The sequence below is a fragment of the Chelon labrosus genome (genome assembly GCF_963514085.1).
Source record: "Chelon labrosus genome assembly, chromosome: 3".
Classification (NCBI taxonomy): Eukaryota; Metazoa; Chordata; class Actinopteri; order Mugiliformes; family Mugilidae; genus Chelon; species Chelon labrosus.
Window position 1 is genome coordinate 5,341,362 of NC_140339.1, and position 18,300 is coordinate 5,359,661.

Here is an 18,300-nt window from a genome sequence, read left to right on the forward strand (position 1 = left end):
TGGATGTTACTTAGACATGTAGCACCCACCTAGACCAGACCAGACCAGGCACCCCCACCCCATAGCAATGACACTCCTTGATGGTAGCAGCCATCCCCCGCTTTAGGAACAACTAAAAAAAAAAAAAACATAAAGAACCACAGGACACCCTCAGAGGTCCATGTCCATTCTCTGATGAGTCACAAGTGTTTTGGAAGGTGGTCATAATGTTATGCTTGATAGCTGTATATTGTACAATTGGTGGGAGCAAAAGTCCTGGGTACTACCTGTATACTGTATGTTTCATATTCATAAGGATCAGAAGTAGTACCTAACTACATTTACACCTGTACTGTATTATAAGTGTAAGCTACTTATACTTTCCTTAAGTATTTAAATTTAAAGCTTTATGATACTATATATTTTTTACACATTATAACTTTTTACTTTTTAGATAAAAACATACAATGAAAACATAAAATACAATCCACTGTTGTACAATTAATTGACAAGATACCAGTATTTAAAACTGTGATCAAGTCCAAAACTATAACGTAGTATTATGATACTCATTACAGTGTTCGATACTGTACTTATGTACGTCTAAAACAGCTCTACTACTACTACTACTACTACTACTACTACTACCATTCCCCTCTGGTTGGCGGCCCAGACAGCCACAGTATGGTGGTGCTCATGTACACCCAAGCTAGTCTGCCATCCCTCAATGAACCCCAAAGAAGAAGAAAAATAAGGTAGGAAGTGGTTGGAAAAGATTTACTGTTATAGCCTCTGGTGTGAATAACACAGGTCAATGGTAGCTGAAGACCAAGAGGGAGTTATCTTTAAAAAAAAAAAAGGACAATGGTAAATTACAGGAGATAACCGTAACCCAAATGAAAGGCTTACGAATGAATTTGAAAGAAGACATCCTCCTCTTATTTAACACTTTCACGCACACACACCTAGTCAAATGTCCTGAAACATGTGCCACAAAACAAGCTGGCATGCTAATGCTAAATTAGCTGGATGTTGAATTTTACCCTGAATGCATTTTTGAAGATGAGCTCTTGTCTGAGACATTAAAATTTGTAACTTTAAATGCAGTCATTGTATTCCAGTGGCTTGTGTTTTGCTCCCATGCTCTTACAAGCACAGCACTGCAGAGGCGCCGCTAACAGACTGTCTAATACGACCCGAGTCCCACAACATCAACACTTTCTGACAACCTCATCGAAAAAGAGGAGCGCAGTAAACCAACAAAGCAGTAAAAAAAAAATGAAAATAAATAAAATACTGGCCGGAAAATAGGAATTATTAACAAGCGCGCACAGAGAAGATGACACGCAGAATGATGAAAGTGGACTGGATGGCTGCGAGCCGGCTATCCTACACAGTCTGGATGTTTCCCCGATCTGTGTCAGAACCAACAAGTCTCATCTCTCGGAGCACGCGCGTTCTTTTAAAGAGCGAGGCAATCTGTTGCCACATTCATCACTCCTGCCACCCATCAGTGGCCTAGTGTGACAGGGAGGGGAAAGGAGTGGATGCGACACGAGCCTTTCGTTGCGAATCACAGGGGAGGCGCAATGTACGAGCGAGAGAACATGGAGGTAGCACAATAGATTTCTGTCTCGTCTGTCAGTCAAGAGGCTAAATGATAATATGAAGTGCTCTTTTATTGTTTAAAATAAAATGGGACAATGTGCAGCAATATTCACCGATCAGGCATAACATTATATCCTACTATTGTGTAGGTCTCCCTTGTGCCTCCAAAACAGTTGTGACTCATCAGAGAATGGACGTGGGCCTTCTGAGGGTGTCCTGTGGTGTCTGGAAACAGAATGCGCTCAAATAAAAGGAAAAAAATGAAGGACTCACCTTTTTTTTTTTCTCCAGAGAGTGAAATCAATAATCAAAACAAACCTACCAGCTGTAATCCTCCATCACCTTCAACCAACGCCATATTGCCGCTGATTGGCTTGTGGCCGCGCACATAACCCGCCATTTATCATCAATAATTTATGTGGAACTTGCCGTCAATACGTGCCTTGTATAAAAAAATAAATCAGCAAATCACCACGACGCAACCGACTAAGTCAGAGCGCGGAACGTAATGTAACAGATGCAAAGTGCTGCACGGGCGCCGGCAGTGTCATTGGAATTACCAATCATTACCTGCCTGCAGGGAGACTGTTTAACATACACTACCAGTTATTACTACCGTGTAGTTCCTCCGCATCGCTCACGACAACACAATCCGGCAAAGCAAACAGCAATCTCGCTAATGCATGTCTGCGATTCTCCTTCCTGTCACCACCGAGACGTACAGTATTTCTTCCGCCGCTGTTACAGCCGCGGAGTCGAGCGTAAATTCAGAGTAGAAGGCTTTAATGACAGTAGTTCTTCATGTGAGAAATAACGACGTCTGTGTGTGTGTGGCCCTTCGGTGATCATACCAGCGTGTGAATCTTAACACTCTTTGAGAACGCGCTCCACCGGTGTTCAGAGAGCATCTTCCAAGAGGAGAAATGAATTGTAGACTAACCTAATTTATTATGCCTCGAATTCGTGCTTTAGAACAGGGAATTATTCCTCCGTGTGATGGCAGTAAACTCTAGTAATCATGTTTACACTGAGCCACAATAGCGTGGAATAGTGCCTTTATTTAACTCAAGTAATACTACTATTTGTCTTGCTTTTTTATGTGCACAAAAAAAAAAAACTACAACAAAATGCCTTCATTATGATTTATTGGGTACAAATTATTTTTAGCTTAAAAATCTGCCCAAGAAACTGGCATGGATATCCTCTCATCCTTTATTTACAGAGCCAGATGGTACATTTGGATACCAGCAAGCATCCTTTAATATAACAGATGCTGAATTGTGAAATATCTCTGTTTTGGCTCGCTGGCCGCGTGCCATTATGTCTAAAAGCCTATTATCCAAGGCAAATATGTGACCCCCCTCTCTGCCGCTATCAGAGACCATCAAGTACAGCCAGAGTTATTTCTTTGAGAACACAGAATAGGGTCCTTCTCACTTCAGCCTGTCAGCTCTCTGTGTAGAAGATTTCTGCGCTCAACCTTTCTCTCGGAGACTTCGGCAGAGATTCACTCTGCTGTCAGAAAACAATTGCTCTTTGCAGAAGGCACTGGCGGGCTGGTGCAACTTTAATTTTAAAGATGTTTTAAATGAGCTGCCACCGCGTGATTGATGGGCCGGGAGAAACTTGCCTCCTGTTCTTTTATATCCGACAACAGAGGGCTTTAATTACGAGGTCCTTGTATTGACGCTGTCAGCTCCAGTGTGATATGCATCATGTATGTGGGCAGAATGGATTTCACCGCCTGGTCGCCGGCTTCATGCGGAATCATTGGAGTCAATGTCACCAGTTGAAAATGCACTGTCATCAGTGTGGAGCGGAATTGCCAAGGGACCGGGGCCCTTTGGTATTCATTTATTCATTCATTTGTTTACACTCTTTTACAGTTTAAAGTGAATTTGATTATGATTGATGAACAATCATGCAAGAACTGACCTACCACTTAATCAATATCTACTCTCTGTCTGTCTGTTTTCCGAGCATTATTTAAATGTCTAAAGAAAAGCACCCAGAAAGCATGTCTGGGTGGCCTGCAAATGTCAGACTATCCTTTTATCTGTTCCCTTTGGTAGTTTTATTAGGCAATAAAGAATACAGTGAATGCTGATTTTTAGTGTTTTAAATCTGTGCATGCTCTGTAAGACTAATGCACGTCTCCTGTCACTGTTTTGTAAAAAGATATATTTGATGTATTAACAATGATAAAACATAGAGCATTTAAAGAATATTTTAGCTGCAGTCAGAACAAAAGGTTGGAGAATTCAAAAACATTTAAAACCACAAAAGTTTTGACATGGTAATTAGGGACTGTGCCGACTAGTTGACTCTACTGCTGCGCCATGACCCTTTGAGCAGGAAGTCGACTAGTCGCCAGGTGGGTTGTTGCGGCGAACTAGCAGCGGTTCATCAAGTGTGTGGAAATACTTCACTAAAGGTGACATGTCAGTCCTGAAATACAACAAAGGTGCTACTGTAATGCACACTCGTTGTAAAGAGGCATCCGCTAACGCTAGCAGAGGAACGGTCCAAATCCTCTGGACAGCCGTCAGTTAACAACTTCGCCAAACAGCAGAGAGAAGGAGGCTGCACATCAACTATTTGATAAAGTTATTAGACCTTTAGCTGCAGTACACGGAGAAGGCTTCGGAGATATAGCAACACACTGTGAAGTACCATTAAACGCTATTGACGAGGCTAAACATATCTGCAGGGCACAGCATTTTTTGTTTTTTTTGCATATCAGAAGTGTCAGACTGACGGTGTTTATGGTGTTAACGTGGGCTACGTCCGACAGAAGCCCGTGTTCAAGCTTCAGTTATCTTGCAAAAAAGCCTCCTTAGCTTCCTTCGTGTGAAACGCTGCAATATGTATTCAGGTTATGAACATAGATTTCATTGTTTTCTACTGTGTTTTTATGTGCGACATCATCGACTAGTCGACGTTGACTCGACTTTCACCACATATTAGTCAACTTTAGAGAATCCAAAGTCATTCAACCCCCTAATGGTAATTGAAGAAGAAATATTTTTTAAAAATCTGCACCAGTGGAGTTACCATGTTAACACCACTGTACTAAAGGTCAGACTTGATTCATCTACTCTGAGGCTTGTTCTTCAAGTTTCCAGCCGATAACAATACTTGCTAAGAAGCATTGTGACAGTAGGGGAGGAAAAAAATATGGCACCAGAACTGGAATCTGAAATGAAATTGTTATTCTGAGCAAAAAAGGGGGCTTTTTCTCAAATCATGGTAAAACTGAAGGTTTCTAAAAGGCCAGCGCACGGTGCCGCAAAACACTTCAGGCAGACTAAAAGGGACCACATCATCAGGAGATCAATACGTCAAGCTATGTTCACTGAGAAACAGAAACGCAGCTTCACCACGAGCACTGAATTTGCAGAATAAAAGAAGACTCAGACTCAGATCAGCAGAAATACTGTAAAAAAGCAGGCTGCCTAGTGGTGGTCTCAGAGGACAAAGCAGCGTCTTTAAAAGGACAAACACTTCAGTGGATGGTGGAAAACAGTCCACTGATGAAGTGAACTGATGAATCCGAGATCTGTGCCAGTAACAGATGGGTGTGTGTAAGGAAACAAAGAGGAGATGGGAGAATACAGCAGTGAATCAAACTCACAGCGAAACATAGCGGTTGGAATATTCAGCTCTAGAGGGGGTTTTATTCCTGGAGGGGCTGCTTTGGAGTTACTTTGGAGGAGGGTTCATTCTGCATCAGGATGGGCTCAAATGCTGTTTAAAACTTTGTAGGAGCCAGTTGTCGACTGAGATTCATCTGCACGGTTAACCCACAGTTAATTGACCTCAGCAACATTGAACATTTATTGGGACTAAGACTGAGAAAGCTAAACATTCACAAAATCACAAGGAGGTACACCGATCAGGCATAACATTATGACCACTGAGTCAATTCAGTGTTCTGCTGGGAAACATTTGACACAGGTTTTAGGAACAACTCAAAAAACATGAAGAACAGCACAAGGTGTTGACCTGGCCTCCAGATTCACTAGATCCCAAACTGATCAAGTATTTGTGGGATGATCCACAGAGGCCCCTACCCTCAACCCATAGGATCCAAAGGCCCCCCATTAACATTGTGTCGCCAGACACCACAGGACACCCTCAGAAGGCCCATGTCCATTCTCTGATGAGTCACAACTGTTTTGGAGGCACAAGGGAGACCTACACAATATTAGGAAGGTGGTCATAATGTTATGCCTGATCGGTTTATAACATGGGATACTATCTCATACAATAGTATCTCATACAACCCACCCTAAACAAACTGAAATATCGCTTCAAATTGATATTTGAATATCAAATTGAATAGGCACCTCCACAGGAAGTAATTACACTCCTTTCTTTGCTCAGTGACTTCCAGGAGAAGGCAAAGAAGAAATGTCTAAATCCTTACATGCTCTTTCCATGTCAGAAATAAAGTAAGTCACACAAGGAAGTTACCATCGTGTTCATTCTGCATAGTTTGCGCAAAAAAGTTGAACAAAAATTTAACCGTGCCTTATATGCAGTCTGGACACTACTCTGGGATACCATCAGTACAAAGTTGTGTTTGTTTATTCTCCAACGAGGGACTTTTTAAATATTAAAAACTGCTGTCCCAAAAGATCCGAGCGCAGAGGGCAGAGAGACGGTGGGGAGGCTTTGCTTTCCTTTCCCTCTGCCCACAGTCTGGCCTATATTGCTCCCTCAAGCCCATCGGTCGGTGAACGGTTTCACTGCTGGGCGCGATATCAGCGATCCCACCTGGAAAAATGCCAGGGCTGAAAAAAACGCCCGGTATCAGTTCTGGAGAACGCGCTGGTCTCCCGTGGCCTTTAACTTTGGCCTGGATTCCGGTTTTGCCCTTTAGTAAAAAAAAAAAAAAAAAGAAGATAACTCGCTGCTTGGTTCTGGGAAGTAACGTAATGCAAGAGCATGTCTGTGATCTCCTGACATTGACTGTTTCTGAGGCAGTGATGCTTCTGCTGCTGCTGCTAGACGGCTTGAACTTAGGCACGCTTTATCGCCTTTAGTTCTTTCTTTTTGTCAGTTTCACCACTGCCACGGTGGTCCTTTTGATAATAAACGTGGGTGTTTTCCACCGACTAATAGAATGCTGCTTCTCATCGAGTGTCATTAGGATATGTTAATTCATGATAATTAAGTTCTTGTTGTCTTCTCTTCCTTTAATCAATGATTGGTATCCATCAGCATCAACACGAATGAAAACAGATGTTTTTGAATATTTAATGAATATCTAGTCGGGGCGTTCGCGTGTGCAGAAAATTATAAGCACTTCTGGACCGATTTTAAACTCCAAAGGCAGAACTCCAGATAAACTAGTGATGCTGTTCTTACTGTCATGAACCGACCCGTTATCTTAAAAACATTTCCATCCAGACAGGTAGGACAGATAATAAGGATATTGTTCTTGTGGCTGCAGCTGAAACAAAGCGGAGAGAAAAGCAAGTCACGCGTGAGTACCGTTCGCCAATCACCGTTTCCATTTTCCGTTCATAGTCAATGAATCAAACAAACAAAAGATGGATACAGTTCCTGGGGCAGAAAAACACTGAAATGATCATTCGACCGTGCTCCAAATAATAAGTGCACGCATTAAAATGTGCGGCCTGCAAGGTGATTGCAGATCTGTTTTGTGGAGTAAGATTAAAATAGAGTTTTGGTGATTTTGATTTAATTACATGTTTTGGAGGATTGTTTTTGTCCACCCTTCCAGTTCATACGGGTTAACAGTCGGGGCACAAAACAATACTCTCTTAATTGGACACTCTCTATTCTGCTATGTCTTGAACAGGTAATATATTCGAGAGAGCAAACGTTTGGGGTTTTGTGTGATTTTTTGAGTGATTCAAAACAAAACAGACCGCAGTCACATCACGAGTTGGATCTGATTTAAAAAAAAAAAAAAAAAAAAAAATCCTATTATCCTGCCGGGCTAATTTGACTCTTTTTCAAATGTCTTTTTATCACATAATTTAATATAAATGTGGTCTGCTGCCCATAAATTCTGCAAAGAAGTGTCCTTCATATAGGAGTTAGCAGAAGAAAATGTCTAAAAATGTGCAAATGTACAGAATTAGATTATACATTTTATTTTATAAATAGTCAAACAGGACCCAGGAGGACAAAGGTCGCATGGTCAACAGGAAGGACGATACAAGGGTTATATCAGTACGCCGATCTACGTATCAAACTACAGACAGTTTCTGAACGAGGGCGGGATGGAAAAAAACATATAATATGAACACTGTAACATCAGTTATGTCTTTGCTGTACACGGCCTTGTACACACCCATGTGTTGTCAACAATATTAAAAAAAATCAAATGCATTGCAATCTAAGAGAAAGCGCTTTTTGTGGACGACCAATTTCACCAGGTGTGGCCTCTATAGCCTATGATATACAGCAGTCACATGACTTTATCTCATCTTATGTTATGTCATCTCAGTAGCGGGCGCCACTGCCTCTTTAGCGCTCGTACACATAAAAGATCCCTGCCGAAGCGAACGCCGCTAATAAAACCAGTATTCAGTATCAATATTTCGTATAGAAGAAATAATATTACTCTGCTGTTCAGCTCAATGACCCTGTGAACCTAACAGTGGATGAAACGTGACACCTTTTTTCTTCAACCTGGAACACTAACCCTGCCTGTAAGAGGATCTGGATTCTAGGGGCTAACAAGGTCAGAGCAGTGGTCAAGTGCTAGTCCGGCACAATTTACTGGTCAGCGCTGAAGGTGACCAGCATATTTTCAGTATCAATTTTACTGACAGGTCTGATGACATTCAGTGAGAGAGGGGGAGAGAGAGGGGATTGGTATTTTTTTTTTCCACGCCGCTGAAAATTGTCTGATTAAATGGGACTTAATCCTCCAGTTTGCTCAGAAACAACACATCATACCGACTAGTTCTGTTCAAGCATAACCTGATAAGAAGAGTCTACAGCTTTAACGACGGTGTAGATCAGGGGTGTCAAACACAGTTTAGTTCAGGGGCCACATACAGCACAATGTGATCTCAAGTGAGCCAGACCAGTAACATAATAGTATAATAACCTATAAATAATGACAACTTCAGATTTTTCCCGTTGTTTTAGTGCAAAGATGTACCTAATGATGATGTTTAATGAACTATCCTTTGAAAAAACATTTGACATTTGATAAGAACCTGAAATTTCTTAAGAAAAATAAGTGCGCATTGATGCCACTAGTGGAAAAATTTCAAATCGATGACAATTTTATTGAAATCTTGCTCTTAATGTCACGCCTGCTGATATAATTTGGACTCTTATTCTCAGACACAAACCCAAGGCTAGTGGATGTGGTGATAAAACCGGTTTATTGTAGAAAACAGGAAGCAGGTGGATCAGAACCAGGTTGTGAGGTATCCAGGGAGAGCAGGGGAAGAGGTGCAGGAAGGAAGGCTGGCGGACTGGTGGAGCTGGTGAGGATTCCCAGGAGATAACGACGGAACTGGCGAGTTGATGGGTCCGGGAGCTGAAGACAAGGAAACAAAAATAAGTAATGCAGCACTAGAGTAAATAGACATAAGCCACTGCACTGTACCACTATGGTAAGCAGACGATCTGGCAACGAGTGGAGGACTGAACCAGGATTATACTGACAAGGTGAGTAGGTGGCTGATGAGGCTCCATTGTTTGCAGGTGTGTTTCCAGGTGTGTATGCAAGTGGCTCCAGCTCCGCCCAGCTCCAGACCAACCTCCAGTGAGAAAAAACAGACAGACAAATCCAACAACAAACATAGATCCTGACACTTAATGTCTTTTAATGTGGTGTTCCAGAGAACTTGAAGGTCTGAAATTTCAGACCTTCTACTAGGAAAAGTGCTCTGGAATGCCACTTGAAGCCGGAGGTCCTACTAGTGAAGTCAGGGTAGACTTATCCCGACTTCACTGAGATGCAGCATTGTCAGTAACTTCAGAAACAAAACAAATATTATCTCATCGTGGTCGGCCATATTTGTTGTTTGTTGTTTATGTTAAACTTCGTTCTCCTGGAATGCTTTGAGGTCACATCTAGTACACTCCAAGTGGGATAAATCCGACATCCCAGCTTTCTGGAATGCAGCATAATTTTCACACTATGCAAATTCCTCCCGCAGGCCAGATTGGACCCTCTGGCGGGCCAGTTTTGGCCCCCGGGCTGTATGTTTCACACCCCTGGTGTAGGGGGTGTAGGGCATAGTATTACTTTCAACTAACTATGTTCACCATATTTGTTTATGGTGACTAATACCATTAGTTTTGGAAGCATTTGGTCATAAAGACTGCACTAGATGGAAACAGGGTCAATAAAGTTGTTCCAGTACAACAGTACATCCTGGTTGGGCCACAAATATCTACACCGTATTTCATGTAAATCCGTTTAAACAGACCGTCATACCATTTAAAAAAAATAATAATAATAATTAAATTGAAACAAACCCGCAGGTCACTTGGGCAAGCATGTTATTACAACCTTTAGTTATGCTGAGTTGACAGTTTCATCTAGTTGCTGTAGTAATCATGAATAAGGAACTGATGTGAAGTTACAGAGCCACAATATTTAAACATAAGGGAGGAGGTCGGGGTGGACGGATGGGATGACAAAACGTTAGACTTCAACATGGGAGACTGGTGTTAATTTCCAAATCGCATGGCATTTCCCCCCCGGTTGGAGAGTGTACACCGAACATGCTCCTTCTCTGTGTCGTTGAACTGAGAAAGTTCTCACAAGAAACAACGGCGTTTAACTGTAATTTGAAACCATACCTGCCTCCAAGTACTCCGCCGGTGGGTGAGGAGCAGTTCAGATTGATACTCGGCGCAGTTAACTCGCAGCTGAAGCGGTTCACTTGAGTAAAGCTGTCATAAAAACGTGCCACTTTTTTTTTTTCTCCCCTTCAAAATGTGTTTGGGAAAAATAACACGGTAAGCCAAGAAGAGTCCTCGAAGTGTAGTGGTGGGAAAAAAAAAACAACAAACTCAAACAATGTTATTATCTCTTTACAGAAGTTGGAAAAGCATCTTAGACTTGAGTTTGGGGTTATTTTACTTTATTTCAGTGTCATTTATTTTGTATGTAGGGAAACAGTAACACTAATCATCCACTGGCTATTATTTCCAGGCTAAAATGTAATAATTTTGCGTAATCATGACCGCTGGACCATTAATTAAAATTTGGTCTTAATTAACCACAGTAAAAATGAGAGATTTGATTGTTTGAGGCACTTAAAAATGAGCGACTGAGTTTTCAAATGGCGTGACGTAAAAAAAAAAAAATAATGGGTGAGTGCATGTATTCTTCTGTGGATAAAGTGTTATTATCAGAGCAACAGAAAGGTCACCTTTATTAATCATAATAATTATTTACAGTAATTAGGCCAGATATCAGAGGACTTCGTACTGCTTTCACAGGAAATTGATTCTTCACGCCCAGAATTACTTCAAGGGTACTAACTTCCGTGTGTGTATGTTTTGTGCTGTGCGTGATATGAAAATTGCAAAGTCCATCCTCAATTATGACTAATGTGGAGCTTCTCCCTGCCACAGGTCTTGTATGGCTAATTATTCAATGCGTTTCCTCTTGGGGGAGGGGGGACAACCTTAGAGTGACAGATAATTAATAATAATGATAATAATAATAAAGATATAAGTGGTATTACGCAGTAACTTTATGTAACAGACCTTTTTGTGCACTTCAGAGACCTTGAACATACTCTGATACATAACTGAGATATTATATGAAAATGCTACAAAATTGAAAAATAAGGTAATTACATTAATATGTTTGATAACCTTGAGAAGACTGACAAATACTAAAAAAAAATGTGTTGTGATGCCATCTCATCGTTTAAATCCATATACTTACTTGTATTATTGCCTATAATATAGTTTTTATATTTTATTCCGTGTTTCCCACAAGATTTTGTGAGACACTGGTGGTTTTTTATTTTTGAGTTCTACTGTCTTAACAAAAGCCCCAAATTATGACGCTGTCCCAACAATTTAAACAATTTTGCACATCGGTCCGTCTCTAAATTACCGTAAGCTACGGGGTAAATCTCAGCGGTCGAGAGCAAAAATCAGGAGCACAAACATCGGGATTTTAATAGCGGCGCCAACGTCTATTTTTATTAGTGAACAGCGCGAATAGCTTCACATGCTACGTGAACGTTTCCGTGCCATAGTGTAAACACTGTGTAGGAAAACCCTGTAATTTACATTAATAAATTGTGTTTTTACATAAAAATCCATTAAACATGAGCTTAATGTGGTATCACATACTGTATATTGTAAGAATTTCTTTGAATCCGCATGAATCCGAAACATTAGGAGAGCGAGTGCTTGACAGTTTCATGCTCCTGTAGGTTATTGAACTAAAAGGTCAGTAAACAGACGGTGTACAGTTTCCGTTCGTGTGCTCGTCTGTTTCGCAGTTAAGTTCTAAAACTGAAGACCTTCCAGGTCTCTTGCTACATGCTTTATGACAGTTTTCCAACTTATTTGGATTTGGAACATCCATCCTTTTATGGAGAGATTTGGATACATAACGGCTCCTAAGTGCATTGTGTTAGCAAGCATACACCCATGTATCGACAGGTTTCCAAGTATTAAAGACCCTGAAGGCTGGGTAGCTGAATGTTATCCAAGGTCAATAACTCTCAATGATAATTCCCTGGCCAAATGTGTACTTTGGCCGGCAGAAAGCAATTCTCTCCTCATGATGTTGGCAAGCTGTAGCTGCTGTTTGAAACTCTCAGAACGGTCTGTTTTGCAGGTAACAGGCCTTTAAATCACACCAAACCCCAACTGTTAAGCAAAGAGAAGGGCGGTGAATATTTCAGCGTGCTCGTCCATTAGCTGGAACACTCTTGGGGATCAGACTGCAGCTTTCAACTTTTGTCAGACGCTGAAACTGGCATGTGTTTTTGACAGAAAAGTGCCATGAGCGTCATTCTAAAAGTAAAAAAATAAATAAATAAAAAGATTTGCCGCCGTGGAAGAGCAAGACAGATTTCCAGCATTAATCGACACAGGCGCAGACTTGTCGATTGCGCGAAGAACGCCGCATTTTAAAGTCCTTCAAGTGACCTCTAGAAAAGGTGCTGTGCCTCACACCCAACAGGATCAAACACTGCCTTCATTACAGCTCAGCACCCTGGGACTGAAAAAGACCAAGAAAAATGCTTCTGCAGATCTCCATCTTAATGCAGACATATGTTTCAGGAAGTCATTTAATAACCATAGCAGCTCCGGCTTTCACATGCCTTTATATAGTCCACGTGCACAGGTTAATTCATCGGGTTATAGCCTCTAATTGTTATCATTTGGCAGTAACTTCACTTAATGTTACACTGCTGCACGGGCTGCTGTGTGAACCGTTCCTGTCTACTCATGTCATTGCCTTTGGACTTCATTAGCTCGAGCAACTTGATTAATTTTGAAAGTTCTGAGTTTTCTTCTTAGCACAATTTATCTTTCTTGCCCTTTCCTGTTTTAGTGGTTAATGTAATTCATGGGAATAATTGTAATGGACTTAATCTTTCATGAACCGCGTCGACATCCAAAACTGTGCCACTCTTTCTCTTAGGCTTACATACAGGCTTTAGTTAATGAATGAAAGTCAAGGTATAAGTCAGTATGGTATATAGGTTGGGATTATTAAGATGGATTTATTAATTAGTTTGGGACTTTACTTCATCTCTTAATGTTGTACTACTGCTGCTGCTGCTGCTGCATAGGACCCTGCAGTGTCAAATACCATTTAACAACTTTTCCAACACATTGGACATGATATTTATTCACTGTGGACCAGCAATCAAAAAATGCATTGGAATTTAGTCAACCAATTTTAGCCACTATTAATATAAATAATGTGGTGTTGCCTTTGAGTTGCTGTATTTTCATTAATGAATATCCCGCGGGGTAAAGAAAAGCATCTATCCATCCGTCTGTCTATTTATGATCCATCTTAGGAGCACTTTAGACGATAAGACGGAGATAAAAAAAAAAAAAAATACAAAATACAGCAGCGTGTAGAATGCACAGGGGCATACACGTCCTTGATTCAGGTCTAATTGGAAAAATGGAATGAGAAATGCCCCGCAGGCTCTTAATATTTAAACAAATGTTGGTGTAATGGCAGGTCATTCAGTTACAAAGAAACTAGAGTGAGTGGCTAGGGATTGGTCCCTTTACCGTTTTAGGTGTGGACACGCGGTGCCACTTCAGTAGAAAGAAAAGGATTTGGTTAAGGGTAAGGCCCGGGATACAAAGCTGGTTAAAAAATGCATACATTATCACATAACAAAGCAAAGCAAATGTATTCTAACATTAGCAAGTGCAGCAGAGCGTATGCAGATTTGCTTTGTCACAATACGCCGGTGGTTTTAGCACACTGCAGAACAGCGGGCTATTGTGCAGGGTTCAGGATGGTAGTCTCAGCAGTGTCAGGCTGTTTAGGATTCCACTCTCCGAACACCACTGCAGGAGAAGTGTTTTTCCACTTGACACGGTCAGTAGTTTAGTAAAACATTGCTGTTGCATTGCACTGCTTTGCCTCAACATTGCATTGCTTCAGTGATTTTGTCTTTCACATTCATCAGTTTTCCATGTGCAGGCTCAACAGGAAAATGAAATGTTTCTTCTTTCCCCAGATTTCAAGTCTAATGTAATCCAAATCAAATCTAGAATTAAAATATCCTTAATTATTATTATTTGAATATGTACAGTATTCATTTACAATACCATACATTTTAATTGTATTATCCTAGAAGGTAAATGTAGAATTAGAACAAGGCACGGTTATCACGTAAGGGTGTGACAGCTATCATTAACACTCAACAATAAATGTGTGCATGCCAGGAGAGGAGCCCTCAGATGGTTTATTAGCAACCTTTGCACGTGAAAACATCTGCAGCGTGTTTGTTTGCAAAGAATCATGCTGGAATATGTGACATTTGTGTTCACAGAGATGCGCTGTGATCTTCCCAACATTTACGCCTGTGCACCCAGGAACATGGGATCCTATTAGCCAGGCTTCAGTGAGACTCCCCAGCTAATTCTGTGTTTTATTTTATTTTTTTCCCCCTCTATTTTTTTCTTCTTTGTTCACTGAGTTAATGCTCAAGAGATCAGGTGCTTACACGGAAGAAAGCCACTTGGGCAGATGACAAAGAAAGTATAATATAATTGGCGTGAATGTTAAATCTGAGTTGTACCGTTGCACTTTGATGTCTGTGTCTGGAGTTCTTTACGGAACTGACTGTCGTTAATTAATGCCCATAGTGAAAACACTCTGTGTCTTTTGGTCAAAAGTAAATGACCTAAAAGAAGAAAAAAAAACCTGAATTCTTTTTATTTTATACTGTGGTATCACTTGCATTAATGTTCTCCAGGGAGCTTGAATTTTTAGATCCAACTGACGACGTTGTGGTGGTATCTGAGTGGGCAGAAACTGAAGTTTTGTTCACACAGGCAGCCTGTGGGCCAGAGCTGGCCATTTCTTTGTTCTTTCTCAATGTGCAATTTTGCATAAACCGCATGCCAAACTTTGCATATCGTGCTACACTCTCTAAGCCTTAACCCCAGAACGCTAACGCTGTAATTAGTAACACCATCACTAACGTCGGGTGTATTTCACCCGATATAATATACCCAATGAAAAATACTTCAAAGTGCAACAATACATGGTAAATTGCAGTACTTTTCTGTTATTTCAACTATAAAACATCTCATAAAACAAAAAAAGGGTATCTCGGGGTCCCTATGAAAAAAAAAAAAAAAAGGCTCTAAAATGATCAAAAACAAATAGGGAATCCTTAACAAATAGCTCCTTAAAAAAAAATAATAATAATGATGGAGATGGGGACTTGAACTTTGGTCCACCCACTCCTGGGACATGTAAGACTTGTCCAGTGAAGGCACAATCTTCCTGTATCACTGACAACTGTGGAAGAGACGGTCAAAATATGGTGCTTTTTGAGAGGCTAAAAATGACGAGCTGACTATAAAATAGTTTTTAATCGTATGAATTCCCTTGGAAATTACCACTACATGATATTTATTCAGAAGCATTACACTAAATACGAGTTGCATGCATATTCCAGGACAGCTTAGCTAGCTCTAATATGTGTAGCTAGCGATCGCTAAAGTAAAACTAGCTTAAATTATGTTTTATTCACTTGTTGGCATGCCAGATTAACCACGCCTGTGACAGGATGACAGCTGTGCACGGTATGTTGCCATAAAAATCCAGTTGCAAGTTATTACCATCTGATTTAATACACAAACACTGACGTCGGGTGAAAATCAAACAAACCAGGGACTGGAGCGGGAAACAATCCTACTTTTAACAGACTGAAGTTACCCAAGGACTCACGCAACACAATGAAAATCACGTGACAACAAACGCGTGGGTGAAAATCACCTGTCGTTAGTGTTCTAGGGCCTCGAGCGAGTTGTTTTATGCCGCTTAATGATGCACATACGATTGAGGATTCTGCAAAGACAGGGTTAGCTTCATTTCATCACCGACATTGTTAGGACAATGACGGCAACAGAACTGCTCATGCTGTGTCAGATGATACCAGGCTTCCCATCTGTGGTTTGAACACTTCCTAGTTGACCCTGTTAGTCATTTTGTGATTCATACCGCTGAAATTTACACAGTGATATTGTTGTTGAATTTCCACAGTCTGTTTTTTGAATAAGTGAAAAAAGCACAGGATAAGCGCGCCGTCATTTCAATAATACTGCACCTCAATGAAACAGTTACAGATTAGTTAGAGGAATTCAAATCTCATGAAAAGACATTTTTGCACAGTTTAACTTGTCCATCCTGAATCAAATGCACATATATTAATAGAAATAAAATAGATCTGCTTGTCTCACAGGTACATTTTATTTTATTATAATTTTTTTTTTTTAGACCTGCTCTTAATTCAAAGCGAATGAAGCTCCTGTAACACAATATTCAATTATGGGCCTCCAGGCCAGCTGCCTCGGTGGACAAATAAATTGTTTCAGTGAGAATCTAATGCGTCTGGGAATAATGGTGGGTGCCCAGGAAGATAATGTATACTAGTGTCTGTGTCGAAAACTTATGAATATTTTGTTACAGTATGCAATCAGAACCTTTACATTAATCATTCATAGTCCTTGTGGCCCATTATTTCTGCTATTAAATTATTAATGCTTTGGACTGACTTTCTTCACATAATCAAGTAGCTATTGTGTGCTGCTATACATCCTCCTGGTCAGAAAATAAGCCATTAAAAACAGTTCTCTGAGGACACTCGTGTGCCTTTGAATCCCTTTGTTTGGTTTACATTGCAGGGAAATACATCAGACTAGTAAATATGTGCATAATGACCCAGCTGTGTGTCCCTTCTCTCCCTCCCTCCTTTTCCCAAACCGTCCATCTATCCATCTATCTAGAGTTCTTCTTGGAGCTGCTGGACAATTCTGAGAAGTCTCTCAACAGCATGTTCACGCGGACGTACGGGAAGCTGTTCATGCAGAACTCTGGGGTATTCCAGGACCTGTTCACCGAATTGAAGCGCTACTACACGGGGGGCAACGTCAACCTGGAGGAGATGCTGAATGACTTCTGGTCCCGGCTGCTGGAGCGCATGTTCCAGCTGCTCAACTCCCAGTACCAGTTCACGGACGACTACCTGGAGTGCATCAGTAAATACACAGACCAGCTAAAGCCCTTTGGGGACGCGCCCAGGAAACTGAAGGCCCAGGTCACCAGGGCCTTCATTGCCGCACGGACGTTTGTCCAGGGGTTAATGGTGGGTCGGGAGGTCGCCAACAGGGTGGCTAAGGTAGGTTTTCCATCTCATCTCTACTGTTACTTGCGCTGTTTGCCTAAAAATGCAGCAATGAGATTCGCCTGCAAGCCTGTGTCTCTCTTCTATACGTTATTTCTGTAGATATTAGTGTGCACGCAGCACAAATCCTGTGTCTACAAACACCTTCTTTTTTTAAGTGTTCTTAATTCTTTGAAACCCCTTTTGTGTACATTGCATCATATTCCAGAACATCGTAGCGTTTATTTAGCAAAAGCTGAGAAATAAATAGCAAACATTTTGATTCCAAATGAACGTCTCCATTTGGATGCACTTGATCTCCCCGTATGTGTCTGTGTGTGGGCGGGGTGAGGTAAGCTCACATGAATGCTGCTGCACAGAATACATTGCTCCACATTTTTATTAGAATAACCAGCAGAGGCCGAAGCTTTAGTAGCAAGAGAGAGAGAGAGAGAGAGAGAAAAGGAATATTAAAACATGCGTCACCTGAGGTTTTTGGACGGGGTTTCGTTTGCGGTCTTGTCGTTTTTGTTTCTCGTTGGACATTGCGTGTGTAGAGAATGTGTGACGTGCAGCGCCGGGAGTTTCATAAAAGGAGAATAATGGTTCGGTTTGAGGAGCTGCTTGATTAGATTCTGAAAAAATAAATATAGTTTTAGAGCATTATCAAACGCTGGAGATTACGAATGTGTTTTTAAAGGCTTAGTGAATAAGTTTTATAGTTCCCACATTACACATAGAAAGTTATGCAACAGTTTTTTGTTTTTGGGTAGTTTTTTTGTATTTCCTGTTTTGTTGACATCTAAAAGAAAATTACATAACCACGACTCCTGAAAAGAGCTCTGCCTTGTGAAAGCTT

General features: G+C 40.9%; 1 protein-coding gene across 1 annotated transcript in view; it reads left to right on the forward strand.

The window, feature by feature from the left end:
- LOC311485388 (glypican-6-like) overlaps nucleotides 1-18,300 on the forward strand; it is a gene marked incomplete at its 5' end in the record, with an annotated part of 158,186 nt that overhangs the window by 61,387 nt on the left and 78,499 nt on the right. Inside the window, one exon of the mRNA XM_084540755.1 lies at nucleotides 17,065-17,456. Coding sequence (XP_084396881.1) covers nucleotides 17,065-17,456 — 392 coding nt within the window. The remainder of the gene's footprint in view (nucleotides 1-17,064; nucleotides 17,457-18,300) is intronic.